This window comes from Prionailurus viverrinus, chromosome D3 (assembly GCF_022837055.1).
Source record: "Prionailurus viverrinus isolate Anna chromosome D3, UM_Priviv_1.0, whole genome shotgun sequence".
Classification (NCBI taxonomy): Eukaryota; Metazoa; Chordata; class Mammalia; order Carnivora; family Felidae; genus Prionailurus; species Prionailurus viverrinus.
In genome coordinates this window covers 23,398,293-23,421,959 of record NC_062572.1, presented here as the reverse complement: position 1 = coordinate 23,421,959, position 23,667 = coordinate 23,398,293, and the positions used below count along the sequence as shown (strand labels likewise).

The window sequence follows — 23,667 nt, the reverse complement described above, 5'->3', positions numbered from 1 at the left end:
GTTAGATTGTACCCACGTGGCCTTCTCAGGGAAATAAGAGAAGTTTTATTATGCTTTTGGATAGGACTTAAATTAACTAGACAAATGGCTACAGATTAAGCTCTCGTGATACCTGAAAAGTTGAATGTTGAATTGAAAGTGAGCATTGCCTATCTTTATATCATATACATGCCCACATCTTAGGAGACTAGGGTTTTCTATAGGAGCACCGAGACAGCCATGGACATTTTATTTCCTTCCACGTTGTTTTCTTTTTTGTCTGGCTTCTTTCATTCAACATTATGTTTATGAAATTCATCCTTATTGTGTGAATGTCCATTCATTCTCATTGCTATACAGAATATGCCATACTTTATCCATGTTATTTTTGGTGGAGACTAGATAGTGCAAAAAGTTCACCAACTGGGAAGATAGGGAATAGTCCACACTTCTGACAATAATTACAAGTTCAGGGGTTCCCAAGATCATCCTCAGGTTTGATAATTTACTAGAAGGATGGATTTTCAAAACTCAGTGAAAGCTGTTATACTCATGTTTACAATTTATTACAGGCAAAGGATGCAGATTAAAATCAGCCAAGAGATGAGACATATAGGGTGGAGTCTAGGAAAGTACCAAAGGTAGAGTTTCAAATTATCCTCTCCTTGTAGACTCAAGACACTGTTAGTACATGGACTGTGATAGCTGATATATTTGGGTTTATGTCTTCTGTCTAACTTTTGTTCTATCTATTCACTTTTTCTAGGTTTTGCCCCCCACCCCTCCACTGCTTTTTGTTTTCTTTTGGATTCATTCTCCCAATACTAATTCTGTTTTTCTCTCTACTAGATTATATACTGTTTCTGTTCTTCTAATGATTACCCCCAAATTTTAACTTACACCTTTGACTTAGCAGATCCTAAAGTTAATCATTATTTTATTCTTCTCAGGAAAAATACACAGACCTTTATTTCCTTTAATTCCAATCTGAACCCTCTACACTTATATACAATTGTACTTTATTTTTATCTTGATGTTATGCCCTGTATATTAGACATTATTTACATTGTTTTACATAGTCAATATTTGTTTACATTTGTCCTCAAGCTTGACATTTTCTTTGCTCTTGTTCTTTCTTACATCTTAGACTTTCCTTCTGTAAGGAAGTTTGGATTTGTTTATATTTCTCTGGCTTGAGATTCACTGGTATTCCTCATTCTGAGGATTTATATCTTTTCTCAACTGTAAAGTTGCTCTTCCTCCCACTTCCTTTCCATACTGTACTCTTCTGAAGGAAGTCACTATGCATAGCCCATACTTGTGGAGTGGGGAGCATAACTCCCCACTTCAAGAAGGCAGAATATCTACACACATTATTTGGAGTTCTTCTGCATAATATATTTGTCTCTTATCCATTGTCTTAGTCTGTTAAGGCTGCTATAACAAAATACTGTAGACTAGGTGGCTTATACACAGTAGAAATTCATTTTTCACATTTCTGGAAGCTGGAAAGTCCATGATCAAGATGCCAGCAGATTTGATATCTGGGGAGGACCTGCTTTCTGGTTTGTAGACAGTTGTCTTTTCACTGTGTTCTTCACATGACTGAAGGAGTAAAGGAGCTTCCTGGGGTGTTTTTTATAAGGGGACTAATTCCACTTATGAGGGCTCCTAATTACCTCCCAAAGGCCCCACCTCCAAATACCATCACATTGGTTGCAGATTGGATTAAGTTTCAATACATGAATTTTGGGAAGACATAAATGTGCAGCCTATGGCACCATTTGTTTACTTATTCAATCATTTATTAAAACAGTATGGACTTAATGATATTGTTGTTTTGGGAGTTATAGTCTAATACTTCTTTATTTTGTTGCTCAGATTGTTCCAGCTTTGGCCATTAGGGGGTTCTTTTCATTGACTTCTCTATTCCCTTGGCACACTCCATCAGATGCATACATGCCTCTGTGTGTGTGTGTGTGTGTGTGTGTGTGTGTGAAAGAGGGGGGGGGGGGCTGGCATGTACACACTTCTTTACTTTCTGGCACTATAAGGTGTTCCAGGCTCATCTTGTATATTTCTTGCCCCAGTCCTAGAATCAGGCTATTTTCCAGGGAGCCCTCCTCTCTCTTATTGGAGAATAGTATTATAAACTAAAATCTGGGCAGTAGGTAATCTTATTGCTACTGTGGTGTCTTTGCTTCTAGGCCTTCACAGCTGATAGCAAAAAATATATGTATGTACGCTGTTAACCTTAGAAGTAAAAGTGCCAATTATTTTACCGGCAAAAGATGGCTTTACTTGGGAATAGCTGAGAATTGCAATCCAGGACAGGCAAGCTACAGCAAAACCATAAGTGAGTCAGGAGAAAAAATGAGAGGAACACTTTTTTTTTTTAATAGAGAAAAGGGGATTTGGAAGGGCTGTTGTAAATAGTCCATTGGAGTAGACTGGGAGTTCTAAGAATAGTGGCTTCTTATTTGCTGAACTTTGACTGTCTCTCATTGGCTATGTGGTTGCCAGGGGAGGAGGAAATCTTCCTTCCTCCAGCTAGGACACTAGGGTATCCACGTGCAAAGTCTCTTAGAGGGTCTGCAACTGAAGACAAGTGGTAGGCCACGAGAGCTCCCCCTGCTGGCTTCTCAATGCCATTGTAAACAAAGTTTCCTTTTTTTAATTTTCACAATACTGTTCTGTTTTGTACACACAAATCTATACATATTCTATATGTAACCATCTTTGTCTACGTTAAGCTAAATATGACTTCATAGTGATGCCTCCAGTGCTAATCCATTATCATCTGGATCATTCTAACCTCCCCTTGCTTATCTGTAAATTCCCACTCCAGCTGTGAGAAACCTACCTTCCATAATCTGCCATCCATTTACTTAATTGTTCAGTTCCAGTACACATGCCTAATAGTATCAGAATTAACTCATACCCTCATGATATACAACTTAGAGTACAGTGCTTATGTGCAAATCCTTTTGCCATTATTCTTACGATCCCACTCATTTTCAAAGTTTCTTAGGTCAGCATCCTCTCCTCCACCCTTTCAGTGAGGTTGTTTCATATATTGGTAATACAGACTAGATTGCTTATCACATTCTGCTTTCTATCCTGGAATCTCCTGATCTCCTCAATCATTTTTTTAATTTGCATGCACTAAATTCACTCTATGTGTTGTAAAGTTCTATAGGTCTTGAGAAATACATATATTATGTATCCACCATATTACTATCATACAGAATAGTTTTACTGTGCTAAAAGAATGCCCTGTTCTTGCTTTACCTATTCAATCCCCCTACCCTAGCTTCTTCCCCCCAGTCTCTGGGAACTCCTGATCTTACTATCTCTATAGTTTTGCCTTTCCTAGAATGTTATATTACAGTCATATACTAGGTAGACTTTTCAGACTCTCTTCTTTCTTCACTCATTAATAGGCCTTTAGGTTTCATTTGTGTGTCTTTGTGGCTTGTTTTCCCATTTCTTTTGATTGCTATTTAAATTTATACCATATTTCATTATATATGTGTGTGAGAATTTGTTTATCCATTTACCCATTAAAGAATATCTTGGGGGACGGTGCCTGGGTGGCTTAGTCAGTTAAGCATCTGACTTCAGCTGAGGTCATCATCTCGCGGTTCATGGGTTTGAGCCCCGGCTCTGGCTCTGTGCTGACAGCTCAGAGCCTGGAGACTTCTTCAAGTTCTGTTTCTCCCTCTTTCTACCCTTCCCTCACTCATGCTTGCTCTCTCTCTCTCTCTCTCACTCCCTCTCTCACAAAAATAAATAAACACTAAAAAATTTTTTTAAAAATATCTTGGTTGCTTCCAGTTTTTGGTAATTATGAATAAAGTTGTTGTAAAGTTACACATGAAGAATTTTGTGTGGACCTCCAGTTGGGTAAATAGCTAGGAATATGACTGCAGGATCTGATAGTAAGACTATGTTTTGCCTTTAAGAAACTGCCAAACTGTCTTCCAAAGTGAGTGTTCCACCTTGCATTCCCACCAACAATGAATGGCAGTTTCTGTTGATCTGCAGACTCACCAGCATTTGATGTTGTCAGTGTTTTGGATTTTGAGCACTATTGGTGTGTAGTGGTATCACTGTTGTCTGAATTTGCAATTTCCTAATGACATATGACATGGAGCATCTTTTCAGATGCTTATTTGCCATTTATATATCATCTTTGATGAGGTGTCTGTTCAGGTCTTTTGCCCATTTTTAAAATGGATTGCTTGTTTTCTTAATGTTGAGTTTTAAGAGTTCTTCGTATATTTTGGGTAACAGTCTTTTACCATAAATGTCTTTTGCAAGTATTTCCTCCCAGTTTATGGCTTGTCTTCTCATTCTCCTGACTGTGTCCTCAGCAGAGCAGAAGTTTTTAATTTTAATGAAGCTCAGCTTATCAGTTATTTCTTTCACAGATCATGACCTTGATGTTGTATCTAAAAAGTCATCACCTCAGGGCTCCTGGCTGTCTCTGTCAGTAGAGCGTGTGACTCTTGATCTTTGGATTATAGGTTTGAGCCCCATGTTGGAGGTAAAGATTACTTTAAAAAAACTTAAAAATCTTAAAAAATGAAAATAAGAAATAAAAAGTTATTGCCTCTTCTAGAAGTTTTATAGCTTTGTATCTTACATTTAGCTCTCATTTTTTAATAAGACATATCCCTACATAGACTTTTTTTTTTTTCTGCTTATGGACATCCAATTTGTTCCAGCACATTTGTTGTACTAGAACACAAAATTACTATCCTTTTTCCATTGTCAATTTCCTTTGCTTCTTTGTCAAGATATCAGTGGACAATTTTTGTGTGGGTCTATTTCTGGGGTCTTTATTCTGTTCCATTAGCCAATCCATTGATTCTTTCACCAGTTCTATACCATATATATATTTGTTAATGTTTATTTATTTTTGAGAGACAGAGCGTGAGCAGGAGAGGGGCAGAGAGAGAGGGAGACACAGAATCTGAACCAGGCTCCAGGCTCTGAGTGGTCAGCATTAGCTCAGAACCTGACACAGGGCTCAAACCCATGAATCACGAGATGATGACCTGAGCAGAAGTCAGACGCTTAACTGACTGAGCCACCCAGGTGCCCCAACACCATCTTGATTATTGTAGCTTTATAGTAAATCCTGAAATTAGATAGTGTCAGTCCTTCAACTTTGTTCTTTTTCAGTAGTTGATTATTCTCGGTATTTTGCTTCTCCATACAAGCTTTAGAATCAGTTTATCAACATCCACAAAATAGCTTACTGGGATTTTGAATGGGGTCATTCGAATTTCTAGATCACATTGACATCAGTGTCACCATGACATCTTAACAATATTGGATCTTCCAGTCCATGGATACAGGATATTTCTCCATTTATTTAGATCTTCCTTGATTTCTTTTATCAACATTTTAGAGTTTTCTACGTATAGATCCTATACATTTTTTTAAAGTAGGCTTCACACCCAGTGTGGGGTTTGAACTCATGACCCTGAGATCAAGAGTTGCATGCTCCACCAACTGAGCCAGCCCAGAGCTCCAATCCCATACATATTTTGTTCAGTTTACTGTTCACATTGTTTTATCTCTTTGACTTTTGGAATTCTTTGAAGCCTAGGTTTGAAGTACATTCTTTTATTTTTTTATTATATTTTTTATTTTTTGAGGGAGAGAGAGAGCGAGCGAGCTGGAGAGGGGCAGAGAGAGAGGGAGACACAGAATCTGAAAACAGGTTCCAGGCTTTGAGCTGTCAGCACAGAGACTGACTTGGGGCTCAAACCCACGAATGGCGAGATCTTGACCTGAGCCGAAGTTGAATACTTAACTGACTGAGCCACCCAGGTGCCCCTGAATTACATTCTTAAAGACCTACCATTTCCTTCTGCCATGTGCTGAGATGGTTGTCCAAGCCCATTTCTTATAAAATGGGAGTGTAATACTGTACTCCTAGGTTTCTCATTAGGATCAGATGAGAATGTTTGTGAACTGCTTAGCACAGTGGTAGGCATATGGTTCAAGCTCATTCCATTTTAGTGCTTATTAATGGCTAACTATCAAAATCCAGGAAAGAACGCTACAGGGGAAGAGTTAAATGTCCACTTAGCAAGTTTCCCATCTCCAAAGGTCTGGATTCCAGCTTAGTAAGAGAAAACAGAATTGCACGTGACACAAGACTGTTAGACTATCTTAATCCATGCAATGCTGGGCAACATCAGACAATCTGAGTAATCCTGTCTGACAGCCTTTCCTTCTTTTTTTTTTTTTTTCATTGTAGTTTTTTTTTTTCAATATATGAAATTTATTGTCAAATTGGTTTCCATACAACACCCAGTGCTCATCCCAAAAGGTGCCCTCCTCAATACCCATCACCCACCCTCCCCTCCCTCCCTCCCACCCCCCATCAACCCTCAGTTTGTTCTCAGTTTTTAAGAGTCTCTTATGCTTTGGCTCTCTCCCACTCTAACCTCTTTTTTTTTTTTCCTTCCCCTCCCCCATGGGTTTCTGTTAAGTTTCTTAGGATCCACATAAGAGTGAAAACATATGGTATCTGTCTTTCTCTGTATGGCTTATTTCACTTAGCATCACACTCTCCAGTTCCATCCACGTTGCTACAAAGGGCCATATTTCGTTCTTTCTCATTGCCACGTAGTACTCCATTGTGTATATAAACCACAATTTCTTTATCCATTCATCAGTTGATGGACAGTTAGGCTCTTTCCATAATTTGGCTATTGTTGAGAGTGCTGCTACAAACATTGGGGTACAAGTGCCCCTATGCATCAGTACTCCTGTATCCCTTGGGTAAATTCCAGCAGTGCTATTTTCCTTCTTTTACCTGAAACTCCCTCCATCCTCAAAGGCTGGTTGTTCTGACCAGGACCCTTGGAGAGAACACACTGGATCCCTGCTGGCAGGTCCCAAGAGAACTTCTCAGACAGATCCTTGGGACTGTTTTGAATCTGCAGGCTCCTCTGTGGAGCAGAGCAACTATGGGGGTCTGACCACACAAACAGAGAGGTTATTGAAGTATTTGGCAAAAGGCTGTGGTTAGATGAAATGTAAACCAAGCAGTGTTTCGATAGACTCAATGCATTGCAGGGCTGCGTGAGAGGGGTCAACTTCAGACCTGGACAGCAAAGTGGACCCAAAGTCCTGTTCCCTTGGAAATTACAAGGATGGGTGTGTAATGTTGTGTCCAGAAACTCCTTACCTGAGGCTGCTTCTCTGTGTCAAAGTGACTTAGCTCCTCCAGGCATGTTTCTTTCTTATAATTATGATTTCAAATAGCAAATTTATGATTTTAGGGGGAAAACAAAGAAATCTCAGTAAAAAAGTAATAGTCACTCAAAGAACATGATTATTGGGACACTTTATAGCTGTAACATGACCTTGGGAAAAATGTTTCCTGTTAACATTGCAGCTGACTTTATCGGTACCTGTCCTGATGCATGGACAGGGCAGACTTTCACTTGTTCATTCCAAGCTAACTTTTACTTTCTTGGTGTAGATCCCTAAGTAGAAATCCTGAACCAAACATTTTAGTCATCTTTCTTTTTCACTTTTCTAGAGGGTATTACCTAAAACAGCCCAGCTTTGCCCCCAGTGATTCTGTTTCTGATAAGCTATGGGAAATGTACCTCCTCCCTGGTTGGTCACCACAGTACTTTTGAGTCTGTGGGAATCAGAGGTGATCCTCCTAAAGGAAACTGTTTCTCACCAGAGGCTGGAGGATGGGGAGTTCCTCCATCATGGTTACCTCCTCCAGGCTGCCTTCCTGGAAGTGGCAGGAATCAGAATCACTACCACCCACCACAGGCAGAGGGTTGGGGGGCCAGGACGGTCCTGTCCCAGATCAAGACAACTCCATTGCACACAAATTGCTGAGGGTCCACTGGAGGTCCAAACCTGAGAATCTGCAGATGTTGGGCCTCCAGCTGGCCTCCCTCCTTCCCAAGAACCTCACTCCTATGGGCCACACCCAGTCTTCTTGCACCAGAGAATCTAATTTTAATTTGTAATGTATTTCTGTAAACAGATACATATACTTGTATTTATCGATGTCAAGAGCTTGAATTGTGATAAGTCAGGCACAAAACCAGATTATCTTGAAAGGCTAAACCTTGGCAATTAGCCATAATATGACTGCATTCCTCATTAGAGGAAATGATTATAGGTGTTTTAAGATCATAACATTTTCACAAGTTGAGCTGGAAAGGAGCTTAGAATGATCTCATCCAACCCTGTCATCTCACACAGAAGAAACTATTTCAAACTCAGAGAGGTTAAGTGACCTGGCCAAGGCCACACAGTACCACCAGGGTTAACTCTTAGACATTGATTCTCCTGTGTAGTTAGGCAGATGAGGAATCCTTTGTTCTCTCTTCTCCTTACAGATTTTTTTAAGGTTACTTTCCTAGACCTAATAAGTAGCCCTGCTACCCAGCGCTAAGTGTCTCAAATGATTAAATCCTGTTCCTTGTTTCGTTTTGTCTTCAGGAGGCCTCCAGCTTTCCTGGCCTCCAGCTTTCCTCTGGCCCGGGTCCAGCCCCTCCCACCCCCAACTCTGGGCGGGCAGGCAGAGAACAGCTGACGCCAGCAGTCACTCATGTGACCACTACAGCTTTTTGTTTGCTCCCTGTCCCAGAACTGGGTGAGCACTTCCAGGGTCTCCTTCTGTTGGGGGTGGGGGGTACCAGGTAGGCACCCCAGTCCTTCCTGTCCACAGCTGGAACAGTGAAAGGGATACCACACAGGCACAGTTGGACAGACTTGGGCCGATCAGATGTCAGGCCTTCTGTGCTTGCCCAGGGCTCTTTAGGCAGCAAGACAGAATGTGGCTGGCCTCAACGTGTCTCATACCATTCCTACTTGCCCCCCCTTTCCTCCCCCCCCCCCCGCCGCCATTCCCTACCTCCAGGAAGACTGCTCTGCCCTTCCTTCCTCTGTTCTTTGCCCTTCCTTTTCCCTCAGCTACAGATCTTTTCCTCTTTCTCTCTGTTGACTTAGCAGTTTGCTGCTTGGTGTGGAGGGATTAATCAGTGACAGGAAGCTGCCTCTTCTAGAGCCGTGACCGGCTGTGGTTAGGAAAGCCTCTGCAAGACCAGCCCTAGGAGTCTGTCCAGCTTCCCGCCTGCTGCTCACCCACCTGCTCCTGCCATGGGGCACCTTGGAGTCCTCCTCTTCCTGCTTGGGGGCCTGGGGGCTCTCGCTGATATCTGCGGTGAGTAACCAGATCTACCCTGCACCTCTTTCCTCCTGGGTCCTTAGGAGGGAGGACTATAATGTCCAAGCCCCTGATTATATAATACCTGGGGAAGTAGGCTGGGGTGTGTGGGAGGGTGCACTATATCTGCCCCTTTGGGCTTCATTAACAGTTGGGACTTAGCTGGACCTCAATGTTTGACACACTATAATGAGATTAGTTATAGTTGACCCTCGAAAAATGTGGGTTAGGGCTGCCAACCCTCCATGCAGCCAAAAATCCATGTATAACTTTTGACTCCCCTAAAACTTAACTACCAATAGCCTACTGTTGACTGGAAAGAAGCCTTACTGATAAGGTAAACAGTCAATTAACACATGTTTTGTATGTTATATGTATTATATACTGAACTCTTATGATAAAGTAGGCTAGAAAAAAATATTATTAAGAAAATCACAAGGTAGGGGCACCTGGGTGGCTCAGTCAGTTAAGCGTCCGACTTTGGCTCAGGTCACAATCTCACAGTTCATGAGTTTGAGCCCTGCGTCGGCCTTGGGCTGACAGCTCAGAGCCTGGAGCCCACTTCCGATTTTGTGTCTCCCTCTGTCTGCCCCTCCGCTGCTTGCACTCTGTCTCTCGCATTGTCTCAAAAATAAATAAACATTAAAAAAATATTAAAAACAAAAAAAATCACAAGGTAAAGAAAGTATTTTTTTTTTTAAGTTTATTTATTTTGAGACAGAGAAAGAGTGTGAGCAGGGGAGGGGCAGAGAGAGAGGGAGAGAGAGAGAATCCCTGCACTGATAGTGCAGAGCCAGATTGGGGCTCGAACCCACAGACCGTGAAGTCATGACTTGAGCTAAAACCAAGAGTCAGGCACTTAAGTGACTGAGCTACCCAGGCACCACAGAAAATACATTTAAAGTACTGTACTGTATTAAGAAAAATTCACATATAAGTGGACCCATGCAGTTCAAACACGTGTTGTTGAAGGGTCAACTGTGTATGTCTGATAGCCCACCATACAAAAATGCTCCCATTCATTCACTCATGGGTTTATTTATTTATTCAACATGCATTGGCTAAGACTTCTCTGTGTCAGTGCAGTGTTAGACTTTGGGGAAAGAACAAGGAGCAAGACAGGTCCCATCCTTGTCTTCCTAGTCCATCTGTTCTAGTAGAGGGGACAGACAAAAGAAGTCAAGAGACAAATCAGTGCTGTATTTGGGGGCCGTGGTAAGCACCAAAGGAAGTGAGCCAGGCATGGATGTGGAGAGCTGGGGGCCACTGATTCAGGAAGAGCGTTCAGGGAAGGATTTCCGAGGACCAGGGGTGACAGGGGGATTGAGGCCCAGAGGAAGAAAAGGAGCTGGCAAGAAAAGGAGTGTGTTTGGGGGGTAGAATGGGCATCCCAGGCAGAGGGAAGCTAGTATGCAGTCACTGTTACAGGAGACAAGCCCGAGAGAGTCACAGGTGGCAGGTCATGGCAAGGCATTTGCATAATAGCATAGGAGCCTGGCTGCTTCAGCTCTGTGTGCCCGTGTCCCCAGGAGTCTCTCTGGGAACCCTTGGGAGTCTGAGCACACAGGCCTGGGGCTATTTGTGCACTGACGATGGGCAGAAAGCAGAAGGCAGGCAGGGAAGCCTCTGTGTTTTGGGGCTACCCACCTCTCCTCCCTCCTTATATTCTGCCCACGGCTTACACTGTGCAATATGCTTTCACTCCCAGTGTCTCTTGTGATCTTTGGAGAAATCGAGAGGCAGGTTCAGTCATGTCCAAGTGACAGATAAGTCTGTCAAGGGTTGGAGGAGCCCGGTGACCTGTCGGGGCTTTGTTGGACTCAGTTCTCAGAATTCCAGGCCAGGGTCTTCCCTGAGCACCAGGAGCCTCCAACCTGTGTTCCATAAGTGCAACCAGACCCCTCACTATTGGATCTTGGTTCCTGTCTAGATAGTCCCCAGGGGAGACCTGGGACCCAGTCCTCATCCTCACTGGGCATGAACCATTCAATAGTGGGCCCATAGCCAAGACAGAAGCCCTGGGCAGGGCTTAGGGGTACAGCCCACTACTGCTGAGCCACTTACCTGCCCAACCCTCATTCCCTCACCTGCAAAATGGTCTAAGAATTCTTCCTGGCCTTCCTCCTTGGTGTGGTGTGAAGGATCCCACAACATCTGCTTTACCAGCTTAAAGCTCTGTGCAGTTGTGAAATTGACAAGGATGCTGCACTAATGCTTGCCCAGGGTAGGCTTCTATGCTTCTGAATGTCAAAGCCAGTCAGCTGGCAACGCTGGGTGGCCCTGTGAGCAGGAAGCACCATGGGAGGGAGCTTGCCCAGCGCCACTTTTATTACTGAGGTGAATCTGCCTGGCTCCTTCCTTTTAAGGAGGCTGAATTGTGGTTATCAGCCTCTCTTTATAGCCCTGGCTCCTCTTTTTATCACTTGTAACCCCAGGGCTGACTCATCTGCTGGAGGTCAAAGCCTGGAGTGGGGGTGAGGCTCCCCTACCAGTTTGAAGAAAAGAGAGAGGGAAAGAGAGGTACAGAGAGACAGATGACCAGAGAGATAGGCTGAAAGAGGTAGAGACTAAGACAGATCCAGAGAGAATGAGAGAAATACCTACAGAAATGGAAGCAGATACAGAAAGGCACTGAGAAAGAGAAAGAGAAAGAAAAGTCACCCTTACCCCTTACCCCCACCACCTCCACAGGTAGCAACAAATACCTGTGACTTTTGGGAAAAGAGGCATAAGATGGTGGGACCCATTAGGCACCTGGCTAGCTCAGTCTGTAGAACATGGGACTCTTGATCTTAGGGTCGTGAGTTCGAGCCCCACGCTGAGGGTAGAGATTACTTTAAAAAAAATGGTGGGACCCAAACCAAGAAAGATGGGCCTGTATGAGAGGAACCCTGTCCTCGTATCAGAAGGCCCAAGAGGCAGGTGAAGAGCTCTGGTTGGCAGTTCCATTGCTGAATCTCCTGGGAGGGGTAGCCTGCCCAGCATCCTGAGATGTGGCCCAGTGGAAGTAGCTGGAGCCCTACAGCAACTGGGAGGCAGTAAATGGGGAAAAGTCCAAAGTGCCTCCAGGGCCACCTACTGAGCTCAAGTTTCCTTCCCTAAGGGTGGAAGGCAGCAGTCAGCTGGAGCTGGAAAATATCCCTGAGGCTTCCCCTAGTATGTCAGCATTTTGGTTACACAGTTTCAGGCAAATCCCAAAGCACACAGAGAAATGGTTGTAAACGATGATGGCTTTCCAAGGATTCACCCCTCAATCTCAGGTCCCTTTCACCTAAACAGATGTGATAGGAAAAGCATTATTTTGAGATCTATACAGAGGAAGCTCACCAGGCAGCCCCAGTTAGCCGTAGGCAGCCAGCAGAGTTTTAAAACTGTATGTAACATGTTCTGCATGTGGGTTGCAGTTTGTGTAAATGGATAGAACATGAATTTAGCCGAACACCAGAGAACAGGGGTTTTGTAGGCAGGTTTATCCTTGGCCGTGCAACCTTCTGGAAGACACAACCTGATTCTGAATGGCTGTTTCCTCTTTTGTGCAAAGCAATGATGACAGTACTTATGCCACAGGGCTGGCATGAGGACCAAGTGAGGTCGGGCACAGTGGCTGGGGCATAACACACGGCTTGGCCTCCATTCTCTGTTACTCCTGATGGCAGACTGGTTGCCCGGTACCAGCTTCCTCTGCCCTCAGCCCGCCACCTCTCCCTGGCCCACTCCAACTGCTCTTCTGGGAAATCTACTTTCCCCTATTTACATACTGCCTTTTATTACAGCCATATTTCCCCATACAAGTAGGGTGTGTACTGGATGGAGAGGGAGTAGAGCTGTTTATACCCCGGAGAAGGCCCTGGTAAGGTAAAAGCAGTTCCTTGCTGGTGGCCTAGCCTTGTGACCTCACTTGGTCTGTTCTCTTTCCTAAGAAATACCACAGGTGGATATCAAGCTGGTGGAGAGGCTGGGCCAGCGCCTCTTGCCCTGGATGGACTGGCTCTCTCTGGAGCACCTGAACCCCAGTATCTACGTGGGTCTGCGCCTCTCCAGCTTGCAGGCCGGGGCCAGGGAGGCCTTCTATCTGCACATCCTCAAACTCAGTTACCAGCACAGCCTCCTGGGGTATTGCTGTTCACTTTCTTCTCCTTTCCCCACACCTTGCTCCACATCCTAAGAGACAGGAGAACTATATTCTCGTTTGGGCTGCCATTGATTTGTTGGGAGATTTGGGGCAAGTTTGTCTCCGTTGGCACTTTCTCCATCTGTAGAATGGGGTTGGCTTGACCAGATTGGAGGCAGACATCACTAATCCATGACCACAGTTCCCCCTCTGCCCCCCATCCCATACTGAGCCCAGAAGCAGCATCCGTCTGTGCTTCCCTCCCATGCTAAGGCAGACATCACTAATCCATGACTGCAATCTTCCATACTAAGCCCAGAAGCAGCATCTAGCAGCATCTAACTCTGTGCTCCCTTTCCAGGGGCATTAAGGAAGACCTGTTCTGAGGCTCACTGTGAGAGTTTGAATGAGAGGTGAAGGATCAGGAACACCATGAAGCCTGGCCTGCTTGGACTCCCTCTCAAAGAGTGGATGCAGGGCAGGGAGAGGGAAGAAAGGGAAGACTGTGTAGGCAAAGTGTGATCAAAATGGTGGGGTAAGCACAGGTCATTTGGATGTGAGAACCCTCAGGGTTTGTCCTTGAGTCTAATTTTTCATCTTTATGAAATATGTGTGGCATGCACCTTACAACTTGCACAGCTGATTATATCTGCTTTGGGCAGTTCAAAGTTTCTTATTGTTAGGTTTTTTTTCACTTTATGATGTTGAGGGGGGTGCCCCAAGCCAGGCTCACCAGGGTGGCACTTTTTTTTTTTTTAATTTTTTTTTAACGTTTATTTATTTTTGAGACAGAGAGAGACAGAGCATGAACAGGGGAGGGTCAGAGAGAGGGAGACACAGAATCTGAAACAGGCTCCAGGCTCTGAACTGTCAGCAAAGAGCCTGATGCGGGGCTCGAACTCACGGACCATGAGATCATGACCTGAGCCGAAGTCGGATGCTTAACCAACTGAGAGGGTGGCACTTTCTTACAGAAGTGTTGTTAACTGGCTTTTTCCTAGGCTTACCTTCAACGATGACAACAGTGACTACCAGGACAAGCCCTCCATGGGCCAGCTGGCCCTCTACCTGCTAGCTCTCAGGGCTAACTGTGAGCTTGTTGAGGGCCGCAAGGGGGACAGGCTGGTCTCGCAGCTGAAGCGGTTCCTGGAGGACGAGAAAAAGGCCATTGGTGAGGGGGACATGGTCTGCCAAGTGTTGGGGGGTGGGGCTCATCAGATAGTATTCTGTGGGGAAGCATCTAAGTCAGAACTTTGGGTTTTCTCCTCAGGCTTCTTTCCTACCCCCCATTCTGCCTGTGTCACTATCCACCTAGAGGCTTAGGCCTGCTGCAGTTGCCATCCTTGATCAAGTCTTTCCTGCACTCTACATATACTCTGTTGACAAGTTCTACTGCTCAGCCACCATGACTGACCTGACTGTCGACCCCTGGCACAGCCCCTGTACTACTTACTCCTCAGCCTCTCTCTGCCAACTGTCTTGCCTCCTGATTCGGCCCGGCACATGACAGCCAGAGCAAGCATTTTAAATGTAAATCTGATGTTATTAGCCCTGCTCAAACCCTGCACAGGCTGCCCACTGCTGTGTCCACAGCACCTCAAGCCCAGTCTGTCTGCCCTTCTTCTCCTCTCTAAGACCTGCTCTCCCATTCTCTGGCTCACCCACTCACCTGTCCCTCTGGCTCTGGCCACACTGATCTCTCAGCTTGCAGATCAAGGTCTTAATATATGTTTTCTCAATCTAGAAGATTTCCCTCCCCTTCTAGCTTACTCCTGCTCCACCTTAGCTCCCCTCCCCCCCCCCCCCCCCCCCGCCCACCATCCCAGCATCACTGTCTTAGAGAATCCTGCTCTGACTCCCCAGCTAGTCAAAGACCTCTACCATATGGCCCCAGAGACCTCGGTCCACATTTCAGTACTAATCATGCTGTCATGAGTACAGGTTGTGTTACTGTTGGAGACCCTGGCTGTGCTGTGCCTGGCCGGTCACCACCGGCTTGGTCATCACTCTGAGCACAGCACCTGACACATAGTGGATCTTCAGCAAGAACGGATTGAGGGAATGAAGGAATGAAGGATCTCGCAACCCAAAGGAGGGTGTCAGGAAGCATAGGCAAGGGGGTCCTGTGTGCCGGCTGGGATGGTTGCTGGGAGTGGGCAGAGAGGCAACCCCTCAGGCCTGGTATGAAGTCCCTGCCCCATGGTTTTCTCCCTCCCAGGACACAATAACAAAGGCCAGCCCCACACCAGCTACTATCAGTATGGCCTGGGCATCCTGGCCCTGTGTGTTCACCAGAAGCGGCTCCATGACAGTGTGGTGGGAAAGCTCCTGTATGCCGTGGAACATGAACAGCATCTCCACCAGGGCCACCTCTCTGTGGGTGAGTGGGCTAGACCCTGCTAAAGCCAGGCTGGCACTCCTCCAGTCCCCAGCCCCAACTGAGGGCCTCTACCCCTCGGCCCAAGATCACCTTTCCTTGGGGCCCCTCCTCATGAGTCCCTTAGGAGTGAAATGGTGAGGACTCTTGAGTGTGGTACAGTGGTTGTGAGCCAGTGTTGGAGCTGAACTGAGATCCTGACCCCTGCTCTGTCACACACACTGATTGTAGGACACCCTGGGCAAGCCAGCTGGCCTTTCTGGTTCAGCCTCTCCTGTAAAATAACCTCCCAGCAGTATCTTGATAGAAGATGCCTTATAAATAAAGGACTTAGATTGGTGCTTGGCACAGAGAAGTTCTGGATACATAGTTATGATCTTGTCATTATATGAGCTTGGAAGCCTGAGACGTGGATTTTGGAACTGCTACCTCACTATGTGACCTTGGGCTTCCAGTGCCCTTTCTTGTCACTGTGATTCAGGGTCTCTTTCAGTTCTGGCATTCTGTGAGTGAGTGTGTGTGCCTCGCATAGGGTGGGGGTAGGATGGAGTAGGTTGGGAGGGCAAGGAGGTGCCCCAGAGAGAAGGCAGTAGGAAGCTTTCTCTGCCCGAGGCTTGTAGAAAAACCACTGTGGACACAGTAATCACCTTGGGGCCCAGGAAGCTCCCTGGACCGATTAAATCTAGCTGGAGGTAGACCCAGCTATCAGTGAGTTCCAGACTTCCCTGGTGATTTCAAAGGGCAGGCAGGTTTGGGAATGAGTGGTATAAGATAAAGTCCTCTTGGATCTCTCTCCTCCAGGTTCTCTCCCTAACCTCTAACCCTTAAATAATAGACAGGGGTAGGGTGACCTATCATCCCCATTTGCCTGGAACTAAGGGGCTTCCAGGACTCTGGACTTACAGTGGCCAAACTGAGCAAACTCTAGGCACGCTGGACTGAGTTGTTCCCTTTAGCTGGTGAAAACTTTCTAAACTGCTGATCTGATTATGGCCCTTCTTCGAGGCCTTGGGTGGTCACCTATTGCCCCAGGGCCCTGCCTGGTCTGACCCCAATTGGCTCTGTCCCCTGCAGACACAGTGGCCATGGCAGGCTTGGCCTTCACCTGTCTAGAGCACTCCAACCTCAACCCCAATCGGAAACACCAGATCACCCGGGCCATTGAGAACATACGAGAGAAGATCCTAAAGGCCCAGACCCCTGAGGGCTACTTTGGAAATGTCTACAGCACCCCTCTGGCACTACAGGTAGGAAGGAGAGCTTGGGGCCATAGCCCACCCTGGTGTTTGGTGGGAGGTGGCCTGGTCAGAGGCTGGAAGACCTGTCCCCTCCATGCCAGCTGACCCACCTCACCTCCTCCTTCTCTTCCCTGTTCTGTCACCAGTTACTGATGAAGTCCTCCATGCCTGGGGTGGAGCTGGGCACAGCGTGCCTTAAGGCAAGGGCTGCTCTGTTGGCCAGTGTGCAGGATGGGGCCTTCCAGAACGCTCTCATGATTTCCCAGCTGCTGCCTGTCCTGAATGGCAAGAGCTATGTGGATCTCATCTCCCCAGACTGTGAGGCACCAAGAGGTAGCTAGGCCTTTCAGGGGAGCCCTGTTCTTTTCAGTCTGCAGGGCCCTTCCTGAAGTCTGCATGTGTCAGGGAAGGGAAGTTGCTTAGTCCTGATTTGCTGAGTCAACGGGGGTTTGGGGGTGCACGTGGGACATACTGTCAGCTAAGATGCAGTCACAGCTTCTAGAAAGCCACAGTATGAGGAGAGAGATACCAAATAGAGAGCTCTGGGTGGGCCATGAATCTGCAGCCCCTTGCATGATGCCCAATATAGAAATGTTTGAATGAATGAATGGGAGAGACACATTTTGGGTAGCTCTGATACATCGTAATGAGTTCCAATTAGCAGCTTGAATCAGGGCTTCATCTGGGAGACGGACTTGAGTTGGAGAGTGGGATCTGCTAGTGGAGGAAGAAGGTAGCAAGGGCAGAGGAGAGAGGAGGCAGCAAGATCAGGCACTGAGGTGGAAAAGACTGAAATTTTGGGGAAGGTCTTACTAGAGAGTAGGGTCTGGGAGAATGAGCTGGGCTTACAGGCAGGAGAATGAAGAGAGGAGACCTTCGGAGGTAACAGGGGAGTCATATGAATAAATGCATGTTCTAGAAAGAGCCCTCTGGGGTGCTATGTGGGAAGGGGGATACTGGAGGCAGAAAAACCAGTGAGGGGCCCAACTTTGGGCAGCTGGGGAACTGGGGGGCTAAGGGACAAGGAAGGCTGGGATGGCAGCTGGTGGTGCTGGCTGAGATGGGACCAAGGGGCAGGAAGAGGTTCTGATGAGCCACAGTGTCTTCGAGGGAAGAAAGGAACACCAACACCTGGCTCCTTGCCCTCACACCAGCTGCCCCTTCCTCTCTCCCTGACATAGTCATGTTGGAACCAGTTGTGGAGACCCCTTCACCACCCCAAGAGGTCATCCGTGTCGTGCTGAAGGTCCCCAGTGTCTCGCCACCATACATAAACTCCATCTCTGTCCCTGCTGGGTCCTCCTTGGAAGACGTCCTTAAGAAGGCCCAGAAGCTCAGAGGATTCATGTGAGACCCCCACCTCCCAGCCCTTACCCCCTCCTGACCCCACATCCCTGAAACAGAACTTGGATGGGACGAGGATGGAAGAGAAGGCTCCCTCAAGAGAGGTGCCGGCCCAGGCTCTGCTTCCACCTTCTCCAACCCTGATAGCTCACGCTGTAGTGGAAACAGACAGCCATGGGCCAGCGTTGTTCTGTAGCTATGAAAACATGCTCTGGAGGCAGAGTACCCACACTGGAATCCCAGCTCCACCACTCCCCAGCTACAGGCCCAGAACCCGTTATTTCCAATGAGCCATTGAAGACACCAGCTGTACCCTGCTCCTCATGGGGCCCATGCAAAGAGTCTAGGAATTAGTGCACAAAGAAGACATGGAACATGCTTATTATATATGCAGGGTCCCACACTTAGTAAGCTCAATACATGTTAGCTTTCATAAGAATAAGAATTTTTATTATCAGATGGGCTTGGTCTACTCCCTGTGATGAGTTACCTACTAAGCCCACCTCAGTTCTCTTCCTGGTAGCCTGCAGCTCATACAGCAATACTGCTGGGAGCCAACACAGTCCCAGACGGCCACACACACCGGGCACCTTTGGCAGGCCACAGTCCAGCAGGCATTGAGATTACCCAGAACCTGCTGGCCTTCCTGTCTGTAAAATGTCATCAAAATGAAAAATAAATAAATAAAAGAACTTAACGTTTTAATTCAGAATTCCAAAGCCTCTGAGAAGACATCAGGGATATTAATCAGAGAAGCAATTCTGTTAGTGGAAGTAGGTGTCTGAACTGGGTGCAGAGGCCAGGCAGGAAGGCCATGTCTGACGGCACATGAATGCATGGCAGGGAAAGCTGGACTGCAGAGAGATTCCTGAGAGAAAGAGAGGAGAGAGAGAGAAACAGAGAAACGTGCTCCAAGCAGCCACATGGACCCATAGAGTTAGGGAATGACAGGGCAATGGGGACTGCTCCATGACACCCCCTCAAATAACACTTTCCCTTTGACTAAGTCACCATGAGTGGTTTTCTGTTTCTTAAAACTGTAAAAACCCTCCCTCTCTAAGACAGAAACGTTGATAAGCCTTTTGGGGAGAGGAAGAACATGGCCTATGGATTTAAGAGGATCCCTTTGGCAGCAGCATCCACATGATCTGGAGAAACACAGAGTTGGAGACCAGGAACTCAGGGTGGGGGTGGTGTGAATAAGGAGTCTCTTGGTTGCAAAGGTCAGAAATCTAACTCCAACTCTCTCTGGTAACGGGGAGCATGGGGTGTGTAGAATCAGAGAGAAGACTGAGCAATCTTGCCACAAGAAGAGGGGAGTGCCACTGAGTCATAAAATTTCCAGAACCAGAGACCCAATGCCACCACCAGGTGTCTCCATCTCGCATGTTCCTGCTTTTATCTACATGCTGGCTTCACCCTCTCTCATTGGGCATTGGCATCTTATATATGGGGCTGGCATCTTCTGACCGTCACCCCTGCAATATCAGCTCCCAGAGAAGGTGCAGCTGCTGAGTTGTTAATATAATAGGTGTCCCTTCCTGTAGGCCATGGTCCTGGTCAATGCAGAGGGGGTGAAGTCCCCTGGGTGGGCAGTGTCAGGGGGCTGCAGAGGAGGCATGGAGGTGAGGCCTATGGCCTGGGAAGGACTCTGGCCCTAAGGGAGAGGCCAGGACTTTCTTGGTGGGGCAGTTCTGCTCCTGCTGTTGGGTCAGTGGAAGCAAAAGTCACTTCTCCCTCTCTTTGTCCCTTTGGTAGGTATGGAACGCAGAACACCTTGTCAGGCCCCTTCCTGACCTCTGTGATGGGAAAAGAAGCTGGGGAACGTGAGTTCTGGCAGCTCCTCCAAGCCCCTGACACCCCACTGCTACAGGGTAGGTCTGGTGTCCAGCTACCTCTGGACATTTCCCCCATCCAGCCTTGTTGCAGTGAGGCCAGCACACCTCAGCTTTCCTCTGAATCTTTCTGGGCCTCAGCTTCAGATAATCACTGATGCCCAAGGTTGCTTGTACGTTATTTAACTGAATGCTTAAGAATTTTTATGTAAGTTACTGTGGCAACTCTAGGAAATCAGGCAAAAAAGAAGAAAGTTAAAATCACCTATAATTTGCTACCCGGAAATAACTTCTTTTAACTATTGATATATTTTCTTTTCCTTTCTTTTTTCTTTTTTTTTGTTTCTGTTTTTGCTTTTTATTTCTTGTTTTTAACTGTTGGTGTATTTTTTCTACCTAATTTTTTAAATACATAAGTTTAGGGGCGCCTGGGTGGCGCAGTCGGTTAAGCGTCCGACTTCAGCCAGGTCACGATCTCGCGGTCCGTGAGTTCGAGCCCCGCGTCGGGCTCTGGGCTGATGGCTCCGAGCCTGGAGCCTGTTTCCGATTCTGTGTCTCCCTCTCTCTCTGCCCCTCCCCCGTTCATGCTCTGTCTCTCTCTGTCCCAAAAATAAATAAACGTTGAAAAAAAAAATTTTTTTTAATAATAAAAAAAAATAAATACATAAGTTTATTTTTTCATAAAAATGGACCCATGCTCTGTAGCAATACTGTCCAACAGAAGTAAAATGCAAGGCACATGTGTAATTCTAAATTTTCTAGTTGGTGACACTAATATTAATAATGTATCTTATTTAACCAAATATATCCAAAATATTATCATTCCAAGTTATAATCAATGTAAAATTATTAGTGACATTTTGCATGCTTTTTCTGTGCTAAGATTTCAAACACTGTATAGCTGCATGTGGCTAGTGCTAGCATACTGCATGGCAGAGCCCTGTATATTGTTTTGCAACTTATTTTTTTAAATTTTTGTTCTTTTTTTTAAACATTTTATTTGTTTGTTTGTTTGTTTGTTTGTTTGTTTATTTTAAAGTAAGCTCTGTGCCCAGTGTGGGACTCGAACTCATGACCCTGAGATCAAGAGTCACATGTTCTACCAACTGAGCCACCCAGGCGCCCCTTTTTTCATTCTTAATGTATTGTAGACATCTTTCTGTGTTGCTATATGTAGATTTCCCCCTTCCTTTGTAATAGCCACGTAGAATATATCACTCACGAGGATGCTTTGAGCTGTAAGTAACAGGAAACACGATGCAAACTAGCTTCCACTGTATGACATCCATTGGGTTGTTGTGACCCAAGTCCAGAGTGTCTTGGACTGAGGACTTCAGGGCTGGTGTAACCTGGTCTCCAGCCCTGCTCCCCTGTGATTCCATACTCCTTTCTCTGTTGGCTTCCACACCCTTCTTATGTCTTCCCAGAGCTGCTCCCTTTTAGAACTTTGTTTGCCCCCAGCAGACAAAGGTGGAATTGGGACACAGGCACATTCCTGGACCCATCCCTGTTGCTAGGAGCTGGTTCAGGTTCTGCACTCATCATTGGCTGGAGAGCAAGGATTGCCACACACCTGGTTTAGGCCAGTCAGGGCCTGCCCTGGCACTGTGTGCTGCAGTGGGGCATGGAGTGAGATGGATAGGCTGCAGCTTCTTGATTTCTGCTAGATATTTGGGGTGTCTCCAGTTTTAACTCTTACACCTCAAGCTGTCATGAGCATCCTTGTGCATCAGCCCCCAGTCACCAGGCAGACTCTTAAGGGTCATCTGTCCCTGCTCTTGCTACCTGGAGCTTCTGTTGGGCACCTGTCATGTGCCAGGAATTGAGCTAAGTGCTTTCCAGAATGTGGGACTTTCTGAAGGAGTCCAAGAAAAAGCATTCTCTTTCTCTGCCTGGCTTCTGAGAAGATTGAGTAATAAAACAAAGACGTGGCATATGGAGACCCCAGATCTGGCCTCTAATTACTGAGGCTGGGCTGTGGGGAAGGAAGGGGGTGGCGCAGGGAGGGTAGCCTGGGACAACTCAATCATGAGGCAGATGTGGGACATGTGTCCTCTATCTCTCACCCCCTAGCCCTCCAGTCCAGCTTGAACCCCCTCTCATGGGGAAAAAGGAATACCTGGTTGTTGATACCATTATTGTCCCCATTTCAGAGATGGGAAAACTAGCACTCACAGAGGTTAAATAACTTGCTCAAAGTCATACCACTGATGAGTGAAGAGCTGGGGCTTGAACCCAGGTATCATGCTGGAGCCTGGTTTGTCTCTAGTGATCAGAGGCTGGCCCTGAAGGAGACTTCACTCACGGTCTTGGTTCTTCCTTCAGACCACACTGAGCAAGTCCCTCTTCCCATTGGCCCCACAGGGGACTATGAAGACAGTGACCCTGCCCACCAGGTGTTGTCAAGGGTTCTCTGGCTCCTTTCACCCTGTGTTAGTTATCCAGAATGCTGTCCTGTATACCCCCCTGGGGGGGGCTCCCCCACCTTAAAATAAGCCTGTGGGCCTTAGGGACCCGAGGTTACAGCTAATTTCAGTTTCCAGACTGGCTCTGGATAGTTCCCACTTTCCCACCACCAAGCCCTGAGTGGATCTTATAGACCCTGGCCTCAGGGTGCTTGTCCATAAGAAGAGGTTGGGGATAGGATTCTCTTCCCTGTTAACCCCCCTGCTCAATCTGTTTCTGCAGGTATTGCTGAATACACCCCCAAGGATGGAGAAACCATTGAGCTGAGGCTGGCTTCCTGGTAGCTTCTGCGCTCACTCACCCCAGCAGCCTTGCCCACTCCCTGGGCTTCTGCCTTCCCTCCAGACATCTCTGTAACAGCCCAACCCTGCTGCTACCTCATGTGCACTTGGATAGGGTCCCCTGGATCATTCCAGCTACCACCCTTGTGAAGGTCCTAAGCTATCATCCACCCTGGATCAGTTAACCAAGCGCTTTCCCTGGGAGGGCTGTCTGCTCCAGTCTGGCCCAGTCTGGCCACACAGGCATCCTTTGAAGGCCATGCATGGTCTGTAGGGTATAAAGCATCTCCGACTCCTCAACACAAGGAGGAGAAGTTACCGGCTACTGGTGCTATGAGGACTGCCCCTCTGGGATTGAAGCCCTGCAAGGAGACCTCTATGGCCCAGGGGCTACAGCCCTGATCCCAGCTCTCAACTCCACCTTCATGGTGGTGGCCCCAGTGCTTGCTGTGGCATAGTAGCTGGTGGGGGCTCCGCAGAGATGCTCAAACCCTGCCTATGAAATGATTAAAGTGTTTGTGCACCTGCCCCAGTGTCCTGATGCCTCAAGTTGGCGAGTGAGTGCCGGGGGCTGGAACACGGAAGGAAGAGGTACCTGCAGGGGAGCAAAGGAAGGTGGGTGAGCCTTCTCCTGGGTGCTGGGGGAGTGATGCAGGCCGTAGCAAAGGTGATTGCTGTGTAGGGAGCATGTACTTGCTAGACACTTTCTTGCATGACTCTGAGGTTGTGGATATTTTTGTTTCCATCTCTGCCTTACAGTTAAGGAAATTGGTACTCAAAGAGGACATGTGACTCACCCACAATGTCAGG

At 46.8% G+C, this 23,667-nt stretch overlaps 1 protein-coding gene across 4 annotated transcripts in view; it reads left to right on the top strand.

Moving 5' to 3' along the window:
* TCN2 (transcobalamin 2) overlaps nucleotides 1–23,385 on the top strand; it is a 41,679-nt gene extending 18,294 nt beyond the window's left edge. The window contains exons 1-10 of one of the 4 annotated variants that reach the window (XM_047827542.1): nucleotides 8,479–8,632; nucleotides 8,992–9,202; nucleotides 13,126–13,318; nucleotides 14,318–14,487; nucleotides 15,535–15,696; nucleotides 16,768–16,940; nucleotides 17,078–17,264; nucleotides 18,113–18,278; nucleotides 20,034–20,149; nucleotides 22,799–23,385. In XM_047827542.1, coding sequence (XP_047683498.1) covers nucleotides 9,139–9,202; nucleotides 13,126–13,318; nucleotides 14,318–14,487; nucleotides 15,535–15,696; nucleotides 16,768–16,940; nucleotides 17,078–17,264; nucleotides 18,113–18,278; nucleotides 20,034–20,149; nucleotides 22,799–22,860 — 1,293 coding nt within the window. In that variant the 5' untranslated portion in view covers nucleotides 8,479–8,632; nucleotides 8,992–9,138 and the 3' untranslated portion in view covers nucleotides 22,861–23,385. Of the gene's footprint in view, nucleotides 1–8,478; nucleotides 8,633–8,875; nucleotides 9,203–13,125; nucleotides 13,319–14,317; nucleotides 14,488–15,534; nucleotides 15,697–16,767; nucleotides 16,941–17,077; nucleotides 17,265–18,112; nucleotides 18,279–20,033; nucleotides 20,150–22,798 lie in introns of those variants that run through there. The other 3 variants (XM_047827543.1, XM_047827544.1, XM_047827545.1) reach the window with 3 other exon arrangements.
* Nucleotides 23,386–23,667: the final 282 nt, after the last annotated feature.